The 20,394-nt window shown below is 36.1% G+C and overlaps 1 protein-coding gene across 1 annotated transcript; it reads left to right on the top strand.

Annotated features, from left to right (window-relative positions):
- Positions 1-2,188: 2,188 nt before the first annotated feature.
- On the top strand, positions 2,189-18,526 carry LOC142339597 (uncharacterized). Its single transcript, XM_075389747.1, has 4 exons — positions 2,189-2,981; positions 7,246-7,370; positions 9,430-9,748; positions 11,802-18,526. The coding sequence occupies exons 2-4, from the start codon at positions 7,263-7,265 to the stop codon at positions 18,287-18,289; spliced, it is 6,915 nt and encodes a 2,304-aa protein (XP_075245862.1). The 5' UTR covers positions 2,189-2,981; positions 7,246-7,262; the 3' UTR covers positions 18,290-18,526.
- The last annotated feature ends 1,868 nt before the right edge of the window (positions 18,527-20,394 follow it).

The following is a 20,394-nucleotide window of genomic DNA, read 5'->3' as shown; positions in this document are numbered from 1 at the left end:
TCGCATGTCTCGTAGTAATGAGGCATGGATTTATTTTATTCAAATATTAGTTTGGTTGTGTAACGATTTTCTTAAACTCAAACATCTATCTTTGATTGTCTCTTTGCAAAAATGTAAGTCAAAAGAGAGTTAAGTCAAAAATGTAGATGAGCGCAGGTCCGAACATCATGTGCGAATGCACATTAACGAGCCTCCTTGTTTTTGCTAAATCATCGAAAAAATGACTTTTTTTGTAAAGTTTAGCTGAAATTGATGCCAAGCTGACATGAAATGCTGTCAAAATCTGTTCGAAAAGCGTTTCCGAAAAAGCACCGTTCTTGAGTTTTCTGTTCGTTTTGATAGTCTAGGCGCAGATTTATTTAATTTCACGCCCCTTTTGTCAATCTGCGATGCTTTCAAAATTGTCAAAGGTTTCCGATTGAAAAATAAGTTTGGGCTAGCCTAAAGTTATCACATTTTCTTTCATAAAACGTGGGAGCAATATTTTAACTATATTGCGCACAAGCATTGCCCTTTCTCGCGACATTTTTGTTTAGAATAGACAAAAAATTGTTTATATTACAGGGGATGATCAAATTCAACTCATGTAGTTTGCGTTTTTTTGAAACATAGGAAAAACTACCGAAAAAGGTAATTTCTGTCACACACCATTTTTGTACCGTCATTTCTCAAGAATCTTTTAGCCCATTTTTTGCCCCGCAGTTATTCTGGGGCAATCTTCTTTCTCATGTGAGATTTTCCTCTCCTTAGTGGGGTTTTAATTAAGGAACTGACTTGGAATGACATTTAAGGTGCAAAAAACGACCCCTAAGTATTTGAAAGGTCAACTAAAACTATTGTTGTTTTGCAGTTTTGTCCCACTTTGTTCATATTTTGCATTCTTCAGTTCACTCCCACTTTATTACTAAGGTTTGATTTAAATTTACTCAGCAAAGATTTACATTTTATCTGTTTGGAGAATAAACAGCGACAAACTTCAAAGACAAAATGGTGCGATTTCAGCTCTGATTTAGGTTTTCAATAACTGTATTATTATCTCTGATTTAAAAGAAAAGAATTAAAGAATAATTTCAGCGTGAAAAAAGTTAAATTGACATTTGCAGCAAAAAAAGTTTAATATTCTTTGAGCCATAATGAATATGAACGTTAAGATGTGATGTTTCTCTATTACTGTTGTTCTAATTGTCATATCAACCCCCCCCCCCCCCACAACTTATATTTGTGGAAAAGACTGGAATAAGTGCTCTTACACCGTATGTTTTCATATTCTAATGAACACAGCCCATTTTGAGGTGCCAGAGCGAAGTGACCTATAATCAGACCGAAAGCAGGCGATTGTCCAGACTTTTATGAGCTCGAACTAATTTCCAAACTTTGTAATTTTGGCATGGAAATACACCGTGTTGGGTCTGATCAGAAGTCATCTCTATCTGGAACCTTATCAGGGAGATCTTTGAATCAATTCTCTTTTTTTATTAAGTTAATCAAAATCTGATCGCTTAATCGACCATTCTGTTAAAATTGCTGTAACGAACAGAAGATTGTCCTTGTTGAAAGAATTCGAACAATGTTCAAATTTGTTTAGCAGTCTTCGCTCGCTAGTTGGAACCACAAAACACACAATGTACGTTTGCACAGGTAGTGTAGTTTGACCCAAAATCATCATCGACAAATTTGACTTAAACAGACGCCTCTCAATTTGTTCATACGGTTTAGGAATTAAATCTCTGTTGAAACTTTGATCACGTAACAATGTCTGAAATTAATATGAATGTTAGTCCATTCTAATGGTATGTGATCACTGTATTTTTACAAGGGTTCAAACGGGTTCACTTTAGGGCTAGCTGGTACATAAAGCCGTGAATTTTGGGTATTAAGAGAAAGTGTGGACCGACAAATAGGTCCAAAGAAATACACAGTTCATATGCTTGAGACTTTCGTTCACGTTTCTGTTGAAATTCTTGCAGATAATATGTGCTTTCGTCAGTAAAATTTCATGTTTTATCGTTTACTCCCTAAAACTTGAGCCAGGAGTACTATATATCTTTTCCCTAGAAACCGTTGAACACTTCCCTGGAAAGGTATCCTACCTATAATTTCAAGGTGACTAAATTTTATGAATTTATGGATCCGATTATTTATGATCTACAAAATTAATACGTTTGAAATTAATATAATTAAAACCGATAAAAACTTATTAGAAATTTGATAAAGTTTTGGTAGTCGCTTTACAAGCTTGAGGTGAAGAAAAACATTGCATATTTAGAGTATGTTACTAATTTTGTGTTTTAGTTAAACTTTTTATAAGTTTTCCACGGTTTCTGCAAAACTGTATTTCTATTTGATCCTTTTGTTACCATGAACCAATTTTACCTGAATTTTGATAACGGTTTTAAAGACACGTCGCATTTTCTGGAATAAATCAATTTTAGAGAACTTGGTTTTGTAATTTACTATCCAAACATTCTTGCGATTCTACCGATTGTTATTCGCAAATATCAAATTGTGAAAATTGACCATTGAGTGCTTAATAAGGCGACACAAAACTTTAAAGTTGATGTTTATTCGTACTCCTCTATATCACCTATCATGGTCGCAATAATCACGAATATTTGTCTTTAGAAGTCTTTCATCTCAGCTAACTAGTCGGTAGTTTATTAGTTTTGGTTATAACCATCCATCCAACCAATATGACCATTATAACAAACATTATATTATAACTGTTAGTTTGGCATTTTTGTACGTCTTAAAGTTTTATTGAGACAGGTTGTGTCATCTAGTAGTTTATTATTTTGATTAGTTAGCGGTGTTCCTTGTTCGTTTAACTTATAATTCAGTTAATTTATTTTATTAACCCAACTAATTCGGCGGCAACCTAGATTGTTCCAGTTAGCTTTTGCAAGTTTGGTTTGCATTTTGATTGCGAATGTCAACGGCAGTTCTCAGTAACAACCTTGTTTTACGAATTTCCTCATATTAAAGTTAGTACGCTTGTTCTTAGATCTTCACACACAGCACAAATTGGTTGGTACATTTTTTAAGTTTTATAAAATGTATTTTCAAAAATCTATAACCAACAAAAAATGGTTAAACGGCTACATTTTAAGAATCACTTTATGAACATATGATACGCTACTAAAACCTATTTTACTTTGCATTGACTAGATGCTCTTTTTTGAATGTTTTCACTGAAGATTTTTTAAATTTCGTTTAAGGGTTCGAATGTTGGGCTCGAGATATCACCATCGAAAATCAGTTTTCATATCATGAGCTCAGAAGAATATTTCAATTACTGAAAAAAAAATTTTTAGTGAAGTAGAAATGTTTAACGTAAATAAGTACAAAAATGTTCAAGTGAAAAGTTAAAAAAAATGTGGGGCGTATAATAATAGGCGAAGCTAATTTTTGTAGCTAATAGGCGAAAATTTTCAACTATCATCTTGTGGAAATCGGGCGAAAACCAATTAAAATACATATAGATGGTACTGCAAGATCTACCTGACGCTATAATGTAAGCAAGTGTCCCTTACAATTGTCTGTACATGAAAATGAGTTAATAAAGAGTTTCCTCTGCAACCCTCGGAAATATCGCCGAAAAAGGTTTTGGAAAAATGTGTGCAAGAAAGAGTGGAAAACATGAAAATCATTAGTTGCCAGGCCTTAAAGAGTTAAGACCTTTGGGTGCAAAGACGTCTGAGAAAAGAGCTGTAATAAAGTGGAGGTGGTCCTCAACAAAAAATGCTCTAACTTTTTAAATTCTACAACAAATTTGACTGTGTTTTTGTACGCTATTGTCAAGTAAAGACAATTTCTCGAGACAATTGAGTACTTTATAGCGCCAATTGGAGTCTGAGGTACGCATATAATTGCATTTCAATTGTGCGTCGTTTTCATTGCTCTTCGCTTATTGTCCACAAAAAGATAATTGAAAATTTTTCCCTAATATCGAAGAAAATTGGCTTCTTTCTAATCAAACTTTTTCCTAATATTCAATCCCCAAAAACACATGCACTGACAAAATCCAGAAAAATTAACACAATACTTGTCTTCGAAGAAGATTATAGAGTGTAATTTTGTCCTATTTAAATTATTTTTATTCAACACTTGCGGAACTCGCGTCTCGATCAAAGTTACGTGAAAGCTAAAGTCATTTCAAACTTCCGTCTGCAGTCTCCAACTTTTTTGCGGATCAATAGAAAGCCAGTTTTTTTCAATAACATCATCAGAGTCATGTAACTTGAACCTGATGTTCGATATTCAAAAAAATTTGATAAAAAATTATTCCTCTAGCAGATCACGATAGTTTCGTAATCAACATAACAGAAATAATTTTCCCTGGCAAAAGACACTCACATGCAAACTTTTTCTTACTATTTTTTTTGTGAAATGTCTTGAGAAAAACAATGCGGGGCAATAAATAAAGGACACTGTAGCTCCTCCTGAAATATATGCGTTAAATGTTGAATCGTTTTGTTCTCAATCGGGTGTTCTGAATGCAGTTGCGTCTAACTCTGAACAAAGTTCTGTTGATTAATGAGTTAATATCACTTGTTTTTAAATCCAAACAATTTAAAAAGTTAAGGCAATTTTTACTTTAAAAAAATTTTGGGGAGAAAAATTAATAGTAAGTTGGACAATGTAAAAATTATGCCCCAACAAAACTGAATTTGCTTTACAGTTAATGTTGTTCTTCAGTAAAAGACTCAGATAACAATTTTTTAAAAAGAATGAGCATTGCTCTTTAGATTATGTTTTGCTCTGTTTAATTTATTGGAAGTCATTGCAAAAAAATAAACAGAAAATCATTTTTTTTCTGATGATGTCCTTTTTTTTGTCAAACTAAGGAACGACTATTCATTTACTGCCGTCAAAATCTTATCAAACTGTTGAGGTCAATTCAAATATTTTTCTATTGGTTTTCATGATCAAGTTAGTGATGTAGAGATTTAAATTGTAAGCTAAAGAAAAAATGTGCCGTCGCTTCCCCATTTTTGCTATTTTTGAGGTCGAACAGATTACCACTCAAAAAATACTTTCTTTACGATGCAGTGGGGCAATTACATCAATCTTATCTTGCCACATCGAGGTCCTTGTTTTAGTAGTTTTAAAATTCAGGAATTGGCTATCAGGATATTAAGGAACCGGTCATTGACTACCAAGTGTTAAGAAGTGAAAAAAGTTAGGTGAATTATCGCAATAAAACATTACAGAGAGTGTAAATGATTTTCTATTTTTTTAAAAAATATATTGGTCTTTAAAATTCATACCGCTCAAAATTTGCGTAACCGAAATTTTCCTATTATCAATAAATGCAAATCTCATTAAGTATTTGTTTAAATCAATTTTGAAACTGTAAATCAACTTCGTGATTTGCTAATGAGCCGAAAAAATCATTCGTCTCAATGATACAGAGGTTTTAGCACCACTTTTATTAACACCAAACTGAAACTGCTGAACTGTTGTTCTATTGGGCTACTTAACAATTAAAATCTCGACAGAAGAAGTCTAGAAAACTTTGCGAGTCTCTGTTTTAAGCCAAACTAGGCGGAATTTTTTGTATATCTTTACCTATAAGATACCAAAATAATTAAAGTCAGCATTTGACTCAGGACAAGATGTTAATACAAGTTATTTGTTTTTCTCTCTATTTTGCAAGGGAATTTTCGGCTTCTAATAAAATCAGATTAAAGATGTAGCTAAATAAAGCAAAAAAAAACTTTAATAGAAAAATGTACTTAATTTAAGACCCTAACTTTACTTTTTGCTTTGTTTTCGTAGCTGATCATTTTCAAAGTTATAGTTCAAATTAGCCCTCACTTAAATATAGCTTCTTTTACTAATTTACTAATAAACAATTAATTTAAAGCAGATTGTGTAAAGATTGTAAATGGTTCCGTGGTTTGATCGAGAAGAATTAGGTTCAAGTAAAACATTTTAAAAGGTTCTGTACTTAGCTTTCTTCCATTTGATCTGCCAGTGTTGAGAATTTATCCTTTAGAGCTTCAGTATTTTTTATCTGCACATGCAATTCAACTGTCAACTAAAAAACTACACTGCTGCAAAACTTTATTTGATAAATGATTTGGAAAGATTTTCCGAGGTGAATGTTTGAAATTGTTAATTTAGTTCCAAAAAGAGAGAAATGGTTAATTGCTGGAAATTTTAAGTTATTTGACATTTATTTTTTTGCCTTTATGAAAAGATGATTTCTCGGCGAGTGCGTAATACTTTAATTACTTAAGACTTATTCACCATAGTTTCATTTAATCGTTTCTTCATTTAGTGTTAATTAAGACTGCTCCACTTTCCACTTTCTTCCATTTTGAATTTAGAGAGCATTCACGGTATTTTTTACGCTGAAGCATAAAATTTTAATCTTTGATCATGAGCGAGCGATTAACTAATTTATCTAAGTCGTTCAAATTTTTTATCACAAGGTCAGAAAGGTCTAACTCTCTAAATCTCAACAACTGTTCCCGACAATTATTAATTATACTGATGACTAATTAACGATATTAAAGTCTTGAGCATAAAACTAAGCTACTATCTTCACATTAAACTACGTTTATTTGTTTTTTGCCAGCCAATTAGCTACTTCTGAATGTAATAAATGTTTTCAAAAAGTTTCATAGAACAAGAAAACTGAATTTTTCTGGGGGATTTTTGTAATTATTGCTGCTTCGTCTTGTATCGGTCATAACTGACATCTCAATAATATACTATCAATTTATTATCAGTTCGTTTCGGTCAAGGCCATATAGTAGTAACTGACTACTTTCGTATAATTGACAGCTCCTAAAATTTGCTGACTGGTGAAACGTTATTTGTCACCACTATCCAATTCTACTGATAACAATAGTTTTACCTTTTATCGCCTTTCATCTTACGCTCTGTCCTGGGTTGTATGATTTTCCTAAATTTTTCCCATTTTATTATAAGAAGGGGGTATTGAATAAGGTGTAAATGTCGAGAGGGGGCTAAGTGATGTAATAGTGGGGCTGCAATGGGAGGATTTTCAAGGAATACCCCCCCCCCCCCCACACACACACACACACGCACACGTAGACGCACACACACACACACGCACACGCAGACGCACACACACACACACACACACACACACACACACACACACACACACACATTGAATACCCAACCCCCCTCCTTATTTAATGGCACCTGGACAAATTCTTCCAATATTTTGTCCAGTTTGAGGTTTTGGTTACTCGTTCTGTTTTTTATCAGAAGAGAAAGCAGCAGCCATGGAAACGGAAGCGATGGAGGAAGCTGCAAATGAGACAACAGCATTAGAAGACGACCTCTGTTTTGCAATCAAGCTGCAGGCAATCAACCTCCCTCACCTGGACCAGGTTATAATCTTAATAGTAATAATGATATTAGCAAATCTAGCGCAAAACTAGCGGATTTTTTTTTCAACATTATGCGATGAAATTGAGTACTCAAAATGTAAAGAATGATTCCCTCTTTTAATTTAAATATAAAAAATATATTTGATTCATTTTTGCGTAGACCGGTCCTACACATCGGACTTTTTAGAAGAAAACAGTCACGACATTGAAATTGAACAAGGTCGACCATCTGACCTCAATTTAACGTCATATTTTTTAACTTGCTTACTTTAATTTGTTTGTAATCTCAGGAATTCATTTTTTTTCGGAATAGGTATAAACGTGAAAGTTGACCAAAGGAATAAATTGTTTTTGCAAAAACAAAACAAAATAGAAATTTTATAAGAAAAATTGTTATTGTGTTTATGATTCAAAACAAGCTGGAGAGATGAGAAAAAAAAACCGCTAGTCAGTAGCATATATGAAATTTTAAAATTAAATAATTGACCAAAAAACGTGTTTTTTTTTTCAATAAAAAATCTTATTGCTTATTTTATACTGTAACTATTGATATAATTTAAATAAAATTTGCTTGAAATTCCAATTTTTTTAAAACGATAAAACTGGCCATAAAAAATTATGAATCAACGTTTAACAAAAGATGAGCAGACCTCACAAAAGAAGAAAAACAGAATCTATTTCAACGAATGCATGCAACGAGCAGCAGTTTACTACAGCTAAGTATTGTATAATTTTTAAAATAAGGTAAAACTTGAATTTTTTTCTCGTATTAATATCTCAACTTTCAAGCTAAAAAAGTGATTTTCGCTATAGAAGTAGTGATACAATAGTGAAAGCCTAAAGGAAAGAAGGTTTTTGGTCTCTAGTCATTAAGCTTTTTGTATTTTTTATGATCCTTCCTTATAGCTAACAGTTTTTTAGGCCTCTTAAAGTGGAATCTATCCTGTAAAAATAATTATGAACCAGAGCATATTTTGCAATATTTTTTAAGACAGATTCATACTTATAGGTTAAAAGATTAGTCTTGTAAGGTTTTATAAGTTTAAGACAAAAAACGTTAATCTCATTCGGGTCATTCTATAAAGTATTAAAAAATTTGCATAGCAAACATAACATTACAAAATTCATAAGATTTAAGTTTTGTTCTTCTTTTCTTTTAAAAGTGCTTTTTTTAAGAATAGTTCTTTTAAGTTCTTCTTAGTGTAACTTAACAGTTTTCTACACGTTTTGCCATATTTCAAAATCTTGAGACAATGAGGTTATTTTAAAAACTTCTAATAAAATATCGAAAATTATTGAGAATTTTGAAAGGCTGGTTCAATCATATAACAGTACTCAAAAGTACGTTCATCATATGTTTTTCCTAAAAAAAATCAAATAATAGCTTTTTAGGGAATATAAACGATAATGGTTTCCTCTGAAAAAACGGTTACATACCGTAATTTTTTTGCTAGGTCATTTTCGCGCATAGAAGTTGCTCGTATGTTTTGTCTTAACAATACAAGATCAGGGTACATCTTGTAAAATTCTCTCCAGGTCTGACAAAAATTTCAAATCGTACTCAATTCTTTACCAAACGGTTGTACACAATCAAAGTATTAAATTATAAAATTACGTTAAAGATATCATAACATTTTCATAAAAACCTTAAAATCATAAAGAAAACGCTTTGACAAATCTTTACAATCCGTAGCATATATGAAATTATAAAAATAGCTTAGCATATAATTCATTGATAGTTCAATCTCCAGCGTCCGTGAAGCAGTATATGTGAGATTGAGCTCTGATTTAACTTGAGCTCCAGTTCGACCACAGCTGGGCCAATATTGGCTGCAATGGTGGCTCCACGTGAAAGTTGCAACTGCAAAAAAGTGATCACGACCGTAACAAAGTGAGCAATGATGCACGCAAAAAGAACAGTCTGGAATATGAGGATTAACTTATGCAAAAAAAACTAGAGATTGAAACAAATAATGCGGTTTCGCTGCGATTACGCAGAGATTATTATTGCTAAATAATTGTTAGATAATTTTCGTTAAGGCTGAATATGTATTTAAAGGTGGGCAGTATAGATCCCTACGTCACAATCGAGAACAACGAAGATGACCAAATTGCACGCACACGATTCCTCAGCAACGACCAGAACCCGATCTGGCCCATAATCAGGGTTCCAATTGACCGACTGTCGTTCGCGATGCCTCGGGAGAAGTCTGACACTTTGAAAGTGGTGTTTAATGTTTACAATTACAAGATTATGAGGTCAAATGAGTATGTGGGGAGTGTGTGTGTAGAGGTGGGGGACCTCTATGAGATTGAGGAAAGTGGGCAACCGATGGGGTGGGTTCTGGATGACCAGGAGAATCCGGAATGCATGTTGTGTAAGTAACAATCCAGATTAAATTTCAAAAATTTTATAAGACAAAATTTCGGGAAATACTTTGATGAATATAGTTATAATATCATTTTTAATGGAAAATTTGTAACCATAAAACAGTACGTAAACATTTTTATGGTGTTTTATGGCAAGCAAGGTACCATAAAAGTAATGTTCTGAATTCTGAAATTCCATGCTCAGAAACGCTGTCTTGGAATTCTAGGTGACCCTCGCAACTGTTTATTAGCAACAAAAAAAATAATGATTGTTGTATGTTTAGTAAATTGCCTTAAGATCCATATATGGCATTTTAAGATCGGTAAGTTTCTTTTATGGTGGTCAACCTGGGTAGATAAAGTTTCAAAAACTATATTGAACAATTTTTCGGGAAAAATTTGATGGAACATTTTGATGAGATCTATAAGTCAATCATCAGGTTAATGCCATTATTGCATGCAATAAAAACTGAATGATGTCAAATTTATTTGAGTGTGGTCTTGATTGAATTTTAAAAGGACTTTAAGTAGAAAGAAACCATTAAATGGGGAATATCACTATGCTTGACTGTACATGTGTACATTAAGATGCAGTGCTATTAACTTTTAAAAGTTTTTTTTTAATTAAAGTCCTTTTAATGTTCAATCCCGACCTCACACTAAAATAAACTTGAAAAAAAAACAATCAGTTTTCATTTTCACTTAATTGTCTTTGCTATCAGTTATTTTTTTGCCCTAGCATTTTATAAAGCAAGAATATTAAAATTTCATATGCATCATATAACAGACTTTGGATCTTTTCCGTTTGTGCCCCCAGTACGTCATGCTCCCCCCAGTTACAGAGCACGTGTCATTACATAGTAAATCATCATGTAAAAATATAGCACGTGCGTCGGGGGGTGCAAATAATATGGATCCACTTAGCTAGAGGGGACACAAACGGAAAGGGTCCCAGACTTTTTCAAATTAAGGATGACATGTCACAACAATTAGCAAAATTTTTTGTCAGGTGCTGTCTATAGATGTTGTCATACAAATTTGCATTGCTTACAAGTAATCGAAAAATGGGATATTTTCTGTTTCGGCCCCCAATGTTTTTTATGACCCCCAGTTGGGGGACCAAAACAGAATATATCCGAAAAATGTTTCTGAAGACCAATTAACCGCCTCATCTATCAATTCTTCCCAAAATTTTATTTTTCGAAAAAATTCATTCTTCTTAGTGAAAAATATTAAGTGCCGCGAAACAAAACAAAGTGGAGCAAAGCCCTATCTTGCAACTTCATGGTGTTTTTTTACCTCAAAATTCTTTCCAAATTGGATTCTTTTGAGAGCTAGAAGGACCCAGTTCTTGTGGTCCTGTCATAAATTAGTGAAGTGTTTCCGATTATAGCCCCCCCACGGAATTATAGCTCCCATTATGGTATAATTACCAAGATTGGGGGGCTATACGTTATCTGACCACTAAGCCGGGGGGGGGGGCTATAGTGGGAAAGACCCAATTAGGGATTAAGAAACATAAGAACTGCTTTCAAAATCAACCATTCCTTCCACCGTTTTGCAATTTCCCCCTTAATCTCATAGAAGTCGCTTTTGCTTTACAATTGTCCCAAACCGAATTGTCGAGGACTACAATTTTTTCTCAATTCAAACAAAATTTCGAAAGCACATATTTTGAGCAAACTTAAAAAACTCAAAAAGTTATAATCCCAAATAGTTAAAATCCTAAAGCTTGGATGACCGACTATTTTAATTGAGACCCAGAACACTGAAATAGAAGTCACTTAACAATAATGAAAGGCTCCCAATTTTTCCCGCATTTTAGCTGGTTCCCACCCAACTGTTTGCTGATTGGTCAGTTTTACAAAATAGTCACAAAACCCTACGATTGAGAAAACATTTTTTTTTCTTTCATTATTTGCTTCAAAAAACTCTTTGAGAAATCAAAATCGTAATGTCATAGAAGATAAAGCAGAAAACTACATTCTTCGAAAGTTTATCAACCAATGCTCAATATGAACACTTTTGAAATTGTTTTGAAATATGGTTTAACTGTTTCAGTTATCAAAGAAGTCATTCTCGTTCACAACACTCTGCAATTAGAAAACATATCTGACGTCATGGTTGACACCGATAACGACAAGGGTGCTCAAAAGCTGCTCAAAAAATTAACCAAAGAAAAAGAACTACACTTAATTGTCAAATTTAGTGCTATTGGTCTCAAAAACACAGACTTGATTGGAAAATCGGATCCTTATTTGGAGGTATGGACGTTAAAACCCCAAATGCTTCGAAAAACAGAATGGCTGAGGAACAATTTGAACCCAAGTTGGAAAGCCTTCAGCATAACCCAGCGATCTTTTGCCCCAAATTGGAAGTTCCAGAATCTTGTGTTCAAAATTTTTGATCGTGACTTGATAGGCAAAAACGATCTGATTGGTCAAGCCGAATGCAACAGTAAAATTATCCTAAGTGCCGCCTTGCAGAAAAAATCATTAGTCTGGCGATTATACGAATTGTCACAAACTGAGAATTCGGCCAAAGGGAACCCGCAGCAAGAATTGACCGGGCGGCTCAAAATGGAATTTGCTATTGCTAATAAAGATTTGACTAAAATTGACCAAATTCGCCACCTTGCCGACGAATCGGTTCTGTACCGAACTGTTGACGGTCATAAGTCTTCAAGGGCGTCCTCGGTGGCAAGTTTCGACGGATCTGAAACCGAAAGTCCTCGACTAGGTTTGCTGAAATTACCCGGCGAACAGCTGGAAAATTTGGAAGCGCTTTCTGGGGCTCAAACCCGTGGTGCTACGGGTATAAACCGGGCTGGGAGTGTTGCGGTGTCGCATTTCAAAAAGATCCATAAGCAGAATTACAGAAGACCCAGCGGGTTACCGAACCTTGAGGATGAGTTGGGGGCGTCTTTGAGTTCCATGGACGAGGAAGAAGATGAAGATTCCGAAGAACCGAAGAAACACAAAAAACACAAAAAGCACAAAACTCTTTCGACCGCTGTGAACGACCCTGAAAAAGCTATCAAAAAGGCGTTGAAAGTTGAACCTGAAGTTATAAGTGAAGAAGACGAACCAGGTGAAGAAACAAACGCACCAAAACCAGAAGATGAAACCAGCAAAGATGAAAATGAAAAAGAACCGGGGAAAATTGTTGTGCCAAAAGCTAGGAAAGCTAGCAAAAGTGTTGCGCTTACGAATCAGATAGTCAAGAAAATCAGCGTCGGTAGTTCCGACGGCGAGAAGAAAAGAACATCAACCACGCTTTCGGTCGAAAATAACCTTCTCGAAGAGCAACCCCAGGAATCGGAACCCTATCAAGCGTTGCATATTTCAGTTCCGGTTGACAACGACGATGAAAATGAGCCCTCAATTAAAATTTCAGAGGCTCCTGATGAAGACGATGAGAAGTCGGTTGATGATAGTTTGATTAATGAACAAATTAGCATACCTGTTCCTGCAATTGAAAACTTGAATGCCGAAAAGACCTCTGATCAAAGGGAGCGGAAAGCTCCAGTGTCTGCCGATGCTGCTCCTGATATTCTGGAACTAAAAACTGGAGATGATAGTGAGAAAGTGAAGGACAAAGACGACAACGAGGACGATACTTCGGGTTTCGAAGACTCTTCGTATAATCGCGAAGCTCTTTCCAGTCCTGACAAAGGAAGCGTTGTTGAGGAACCGAGCCCAGAACCGGAACCCTCATTGGACGTTGTTGACCATTCGATTCTCGCGATCCCTGAAGCGGTCGACGAAGGACCGGATCCCAACAAAGATGACGAGGATGAGAAAGATCCAGAGTTGGAACCAAGTACCGAACCAGTAGGCAATGAAGTTTTGGAAACCGAAAAAGACGAATCTGCTTCCGAACCAGCTGAAGCTGTCCAAAACGAAGCAGAAAATGAGCCGGAGAATGACAAAACTAGCAAAGAATCCGATGATATTTTGAGTATCACTAAAACTGACGACGAAAATAAGGACAAAAAAGACGAAACAGAAGAAATTGATGATGACACTGAAATTGCGATAAAAATGGTTGACCAAATTGAATCTGCCGGAAAATTAGAAGAACCTCAGGACCCTGAGAAAACTCCCGAAGATAGTCACGAAGAAAGCAAAACAGAAACCCACGAAGAACCGGGTGGATCTATACAGGAAGATCCAGATATCTATTCCGAAGTTCAAATAGATGATTCAGTCGAAAAAGAAACTGGCAGTGACAAGGAGGAGGATAAAAAGCAACTTAAAGACAGTACGGAAAGGTCACCAGAGCCAGAAATCCAGTCGTCTGAAGAACCGACGAATGAAACTAACGCTTCAACAGAAAACGATCCAGAAATTTGTGACGAAGAGAAACCAATTGTAGATGATGATAACACTGATAAAGAAACAGAAAAAGATGAAAATTTGGTGACTGATGGTGCTAAATCAAAAGAGGACGCGGACGAAATCAATATCACGGATCCACAAACGGATAAGGATACCAATGCTTCTGAAATTGAAGAAAAAACTAATATTTTGGAATCTGCTGATGACAGTCGGAATCCAGAACCCGAACTTTCTGAAGATCCAGCGAGTTCTGATACTGGGACATCCAAAAAACAACCAGAGAATGAAGATGTTAAAAATATTGATGAGGTTTCACCACCAGAACCGCCGGAAATCTCAGTTGTTGACGACGTCGATAAAACGCCAGTTGACGACGTTGATGAGAAACCAACGGAGGAGGGTGTATCATCGGAAAAGCCAAAAACAATTTCTGACGAAGACGAAATGGAGCGAATCCAAGATATTCTTAATAAAATGGACCGTCCTCATAATTTCAAGAGAAGCGAAACCGAAGAAATCGACGAAGACGATGAAATCGAACAGCAATCTGTTCTTGATCTGGAATCGGCTCCGAATTTGAATCATTTAGCCGAAATTGAAGAAGAGGCAATCAAAGAAGAAAATGTTGAAGATTCGGAACCTTCGGCTAAGTCAAATTCTGAGGCGGCCAGTTTAGATGAAAGAGATAAACCAGAACTGACTGATCCGGTTTCAAATGAACCAAAAGAAGCGCCCGAAAAACAGGATACGGATGATAAACCAGTGGAACCAGAGGCAGAAGATAACTTTGAAGCTGACTCAACAAAACCTGAAGAAATTCCCATTGAAGAACAAAATGACTCACAAGTTTCAATTATTGTTTCCGAAGAAAACAGTTCCCAACCCAAAAAGGAAGAGGTCGGCCTGGTCGAAGAAGGTCTACTCTTACCATCCGAGCGAAGACCGGCTGAGAACTTGGAATGTTCGATGGAAATTTCACTTGAAGCCAGTGGAGTCGTGCATAATGCGGAATCGGTTGAAGAGTTGAACGAGGAGGTCAGATTTGCCGAGCAAGCTAGTTACTCTGACTACATTTCTGGAATCCTCGACGTTGATGAGGATTCCGGGAAGGAAACTCCAACACCTCAAATTGATGACCTTGATGATATCACTCCCGATTCAGCAGAAATTCCCACTCAAAATGATGGTGATGATGTTCCAGAAGATTCCGATCCAAAATCTGAGGATGTACAAGTGTTTGAGAACCGCGAAGACGTCCAAAAAGAGCTTGATCAGAGTCCAGAAACAATAGACCATTCAGATGCTTGTATAAACCCGGCTGCTATCTCCGAAAGACGAATGAGCGACTTTGACCAACAAGACCGCGAGCCAAGAATCCAGTTTCAACTAGACGAAGACAATTCTCCCGAAGAAAATACCGCAAACGAGGAGTTAGATCCACCTTATCCGCAAGAACTCAGATCAGAGTCGCCCTGTTCATCAATTGCTCCCGAAGTTGGGTCACCAAGAGGTCGGGAAACTCCATTCACTGCCGACCTTGAAAGTTCTGGTTTTGAAATTCGCAATTCGTTTGAAGATGAAAAGGTTGCAATTATTCCCGAAGAGCCAAGTAAAGGTGATGTGAACACAGAAAACGAAGATCAGCACTTAATTGAAAGTCCGGAACAAGGCGAAGGCACTCAGAATACTGACGAAAGTAGTCCGGATCAAATAGAAGTTGAGGGAGCTGGAACCGAAGAAACGGAAACCGTCGAAAAGGAATTAGAAGAAAACACGGAAATGGAGACGTCGGATCCTCAAATCGCGAAAGATTCCGATAAAGAGGAAGAAATAGAAGAGGATGATATTGAGAGAGTGATCAAAAATCCAACGATAGAATCATCCAAAAAGTTTCCAGAAAACGAGCCAAAAGCGGCAGATAACGACGATGATTCGGAAGAAACCGTAGATGACGAAAAATCAGATGGAGAAACTGGAAAGGAGCCGACGGAAAATAGTGAAAAAAATTATAAAGAAAATGAAGTTGATCCCGAAAAGAACCAGGAGATTGATGAGGACAATATTGAACCAGAAGATGAGATTCCAGCGGAAAGTACACCTATTCTAGAAAGTGAGTTATCAGAAGATACAAAACTATCTGAAGAAACCGAATCAGAGCAAAAAGATGATAAAAATGACGTCAGTAAAGAACAACAAGAAGACGAAATGGCTGAAGAACCAGAACAAGAATATCAGAAAAAGGAAAACATCTCTCAACCAACATTAGAGAATGAATCGGCAAAAATTAGCGATTTTGAACCAGAGGACAAAAAATCAGAACCAGACAATGTTAAAATTGATCCAGATGTTGAGACTGTCGAACAAAAGGTCACTGACCCAGATAAAGATGCGACCGAAGAAACCATTCAAAACGCTAGCACAGAGGACGAGAAAAATGATATTGAAGACGAAACAATAGTTGAACCAGAGGCCGGACCAGAAACTGACTCAATAGAAGAAACCAAAACAGAAGATGAAAATGAGGTAACCGACGATACTAAATCTGAGCCAGACAAAAAAGAAACGGAAGTTGAACCTGAAGAGTCTGATGATACAGAACCAGTAAAAGACGAAAACTTTGAAACAGAAAATGAGGCCAAAGAAGATATGGAACTTCAAACAAATAATGAGGAAGCTGATACCGAAGTCTTAAACGAAAGCATAAAAGACGGTAAACCTGAAACTGAAGAAATTAAGCCTTCAGAAACAATTGAACTTGATCTGAACAATGCTAAAACTCAAAATGCTGCACTCGCTCCAAAAAATAGTACAAAAGATGCTGAAATCGAGCCAGAAGACGAGCCTGCTAAAGACAGTGACCCAAAATCAGATACCGATGACGAAGAACAACCGACATCCGAGATCCAGGAATCATGTCTGGAAGTGCAACAACCTATCGACAGCAATTCTGAGAAACAAGAAGAAGAGTATGTTGAGGAACCTCCGTTGGACACAGAAGATGCTGTCAACAACTACGCCGAACCCGAAGATACGATTGAATCTGAAAAGGAAAAAGAAACTGAAGAGACAACAGCTCGTCCCGAACCAAAATCAGATGCTGGGAATGAAGATGATACGAAAGATGAGGAACAAATATCTCCGGATGATAAACAAGAAAATGAAACTCCAAAAGACGATCCATCAACCACAGTTGATGAAAAAGACCGGTACGAGGAACTGGAAACCGAATTAGAAAGAAGCGGCGAAGTAGAGCAGGAACCGATTGTGGTTGTTTTAGAATCCGAACCAGTCGAAAGTAATAGACCACTTGAAGATGAAGATCAAACCAACTCTCCCACCGATAAAAATTTGAATGAGTTGGAAAAAAGTGGAGAAATTGACCAGGAGCCAATTTCAGAAGAAGCAGAGCCAAAACCGATTGAGATCAGTCAACCTTCTGATGACGAATCCAATTCTCCATCCGATCAAGCCGAAGACGCTGAGCCAGAGTTTCCAAATAAAAATCTAGCTTCTGATACAGAAACCAAAGATCCAGACATCAGCGAATCCGAAGATCAAGAGACCACAAGATCAAGGTCGTCAAGTATGAGCGAATTAAGTGATCATCAAGCACCTGCAGAAAATGAGAATGACGAATCGCAAGAGCCTGAGCCAGCCGATGATATTCCGGTCGAAGCACCAGAAGACAAACCAAAACCAGAAGAAACTACCAAAATTAACGTATCTATCAACGTCGAGGTATCCCGAAGTCGACCAGGATCCCCTCAAGATTCGACACCCAGGATCCAAAAAGCAAACTTGTCCAGCAACATTACCACAGAAGTCACAAATCCACCTGGAAAACCAGATACCTTTGACAAGTATATCGCCAATTTCAGCTTTGGCAACGAAATTTTCAGCGATTCTCCTCTTAGCGAACCAATTTTCGAGCACAAAATTACGCTGGAAAAAGCTAACAAAGGTGATGCGAGTCCTAAGATTGCTGCTGCAGACGAAAATTTGCCCAAAGATGAACCCGCACCTTCTCATGATTCTGATGAGCCCGGGCCTTCAAAGAAAAAGTCAGGGAAACCCAAGGACGATTCCACGCCAAATGACGAAGACGAAGATGTTAATGGAAGGTCGCCAACTTATCTGATAATGGCTTTGGCGTGTATAGCAACAATTGGCCTAGCAACTTTGGTACTTTCTAGATTACGAAACAACTAATTTTAAAATTACTTTTTATTTTTCAGAAAATTTAGTTTTGGTGATTAAAGCAATCGGTGCTTTACACTCTTAGAACTCGCTAAGTTTGTTGATTAGCTTTACTTTTACTTTCATCACCATCAGAATAACTTGTTATTAGAAATTAAACTAACTATTTGTTGTACATATAAAAAAATCAATTTATTTGTCGATATTAAATTGTAAATCTTTCCAATAAAAATACTCTTATAAACTGCACTGTTGTTTAAAACTCAAATGAGCATTAACAAACGCGAGTTTCTGACTCTGTGGTCGGCGGGGGTTGCTGTTCCTAACTCTGGTGGGGGAGCTGCTTTTGTCTGTCCTTTTGTTATCTTAGAAACTCAGTCAGAATTCAACTTTTATTTATCTATCAGCTTGACACGTGCCCTTTTGGTTGCTTAATTTTGATACAAGTGATTCGAGTTTTTGGTAAGAATCAATGTTTACAACAATTTAGTGGTTATATATATATATATATATATATATATATATATATATATATATATATATATATATATATATATATATATATATATATATATAGATCTTGCTGTCTACCGATATCGATAAGCTAATGACGTTCTCTTGAAAAAGTTCTGAAAAAGTTCTTAATTTTTTCTCCCGTCTTTATGGTAATCACCCGTCGAAATTTTAAAAATTTTCGGCGCTAAGTTAAAATTTAATGCAGAGGCTTGGAGTTCCTCTTTTTGCTTTGCCGACATTTGAGTTCGTTGAAAAAGAACTTGCTTCGAATAGCAGTTGGAATAGCGATTAAGTTTCCTAGGCCCCACCGGTTTTTGTTCATTTGGAGAAATATCCAGTAGCTAGTCGATGCCGCGAACAGACAACCAGTGGATAATGGTCGCACACGCATGTCAAACGAGAAACATCTAATCCCTCGCGCGCACCAAAGTTTGCAAAAACAGATTGTTATTTGGCTGTTTTTCAAAAACCGCGAAACGCCAACACAAGACAAAGATTTTGAATAACGCAAAAGACAAGAAACTACACGCCGCCCAATTTTGACGCCGCCAATATGTCTAGAAGTGTAACGAAGCAAATAGAACAACTATCCATTAAAGGTTTTGATTCAATTTTTCAAATCACACTGGACAAAAAAACTTTCTCCCCTCAACAAGAGACACGACTTGAACCAAATATCAATGCTCGAGCTCAATTCAGACAAAACGAAAATTTATAGAAAATTGGGGAACGTTGAATTATTCCCTTTAGAAGAATCTTGGTATAGCAGTTAGACATGGATCTGAGAGCGTGATCGAACCCACAAACATAACTTAGTAAGACTGAAAGAACAGTTGTACTATACTGAAAGGAAAATCTCTTACTGTAGATCAGTTACCCTTGATATTCCAGGAAAACAGCAAATGAATCTGCTACCCAATTGCAACACTGGGTCAGAAGATATTTATTAGCCAAGTCTTTCAGCGGGGTCTTTATTACGACCCACTTTATTGGGGGGGGGAGAGATCTTTCGGTTAATTTTTGACGATCGGTATATTCATCATACAGAGTAGTGAGTGGTTTCATAACAACGCTTGTCAAACATAGAATATCAAATTACAGCGATTTGTTTAAATTTTGCTTTTCTTGAGGAGTTACAGAGGTACAAAAGATTTTTGAATCTTAGCTCCACTTCTTTTGTTTTGTTCACATTTTTCGTAATTTTTGGAAAAAATTTAATCAGTTCTGCTAAAAACCTGATAGCATTGTTAACAATAGTCTAGTCTTACGGGCTTTAGGTTTAAAGAAAAATGAGGGATTTTGAACTGTTTGAAATGACTTTTTTGGATGAAATTTTCAAAAGAGTCATTTTTTCATTTTTGCATGAAAAGTGGAACCAAAGGTGCTTCAATAGCTCACCATATCCAGTTTTAAGTGTAGTGCAGAAATAAAAAATTGCCGCTAACTCAACTTTCGTTTACTCCGATGAAAGCTATTTTTACATCTGGTTCTTAAGAAAATGTTCTGGAAATAAAAATTTGGCCGCTTTTCTCTATTTAAAATCAATATTTATAAAAACAATATATCATCATTTTTGATATTTTAAAGTTTTTGTTTGCCAA

Source organism: Convolutriloba macropyga, chromosome 5 (genome assembly GCF_964194025.1).
Source record: "Convolutriloba macropyga chromosome 5, txConMacr16.3, whole genome shotgun sequence".
NCBI lineage: Eukaryota > Metazoa > Xenacoelomorpha > Acoela > Convolutidae > Convolutriloba > Convolutriloba macropyga.
The sequence above is the reverse complement of the archived record's forward strand: the minus strand, read 5'-3'. Positions and strand labels throughout refer to the sequence as shown.

What these genes read in the sequence shown, in the direction of transcription:
- LOC142339597 (XM_075389747.1), top strand. Translation starts at nt 7,263, where the DNA reads ATGGAAACGGAAGCGATGGAGGAAGCTGCAAATGAGACAACAGCATTA. An exon ending in ACCTCCCTCACCTGGACCAG is followed by an intron (nt 7,371 to 9,429) that starts GTTATAATCTTA and finishes ATGTATTTAAAG; the next exon opens with GTGGGCAGTATAGATCCCTA. An exon ending in GAATCCGGAATGCATGTTGT is followed by an intron (nt 9,749 to 11,801) that starts GTAAGTAACAAT and finishes TAACTGTTTCAG; the next exon opens with TTATCAAAGAAGTCATTCTC.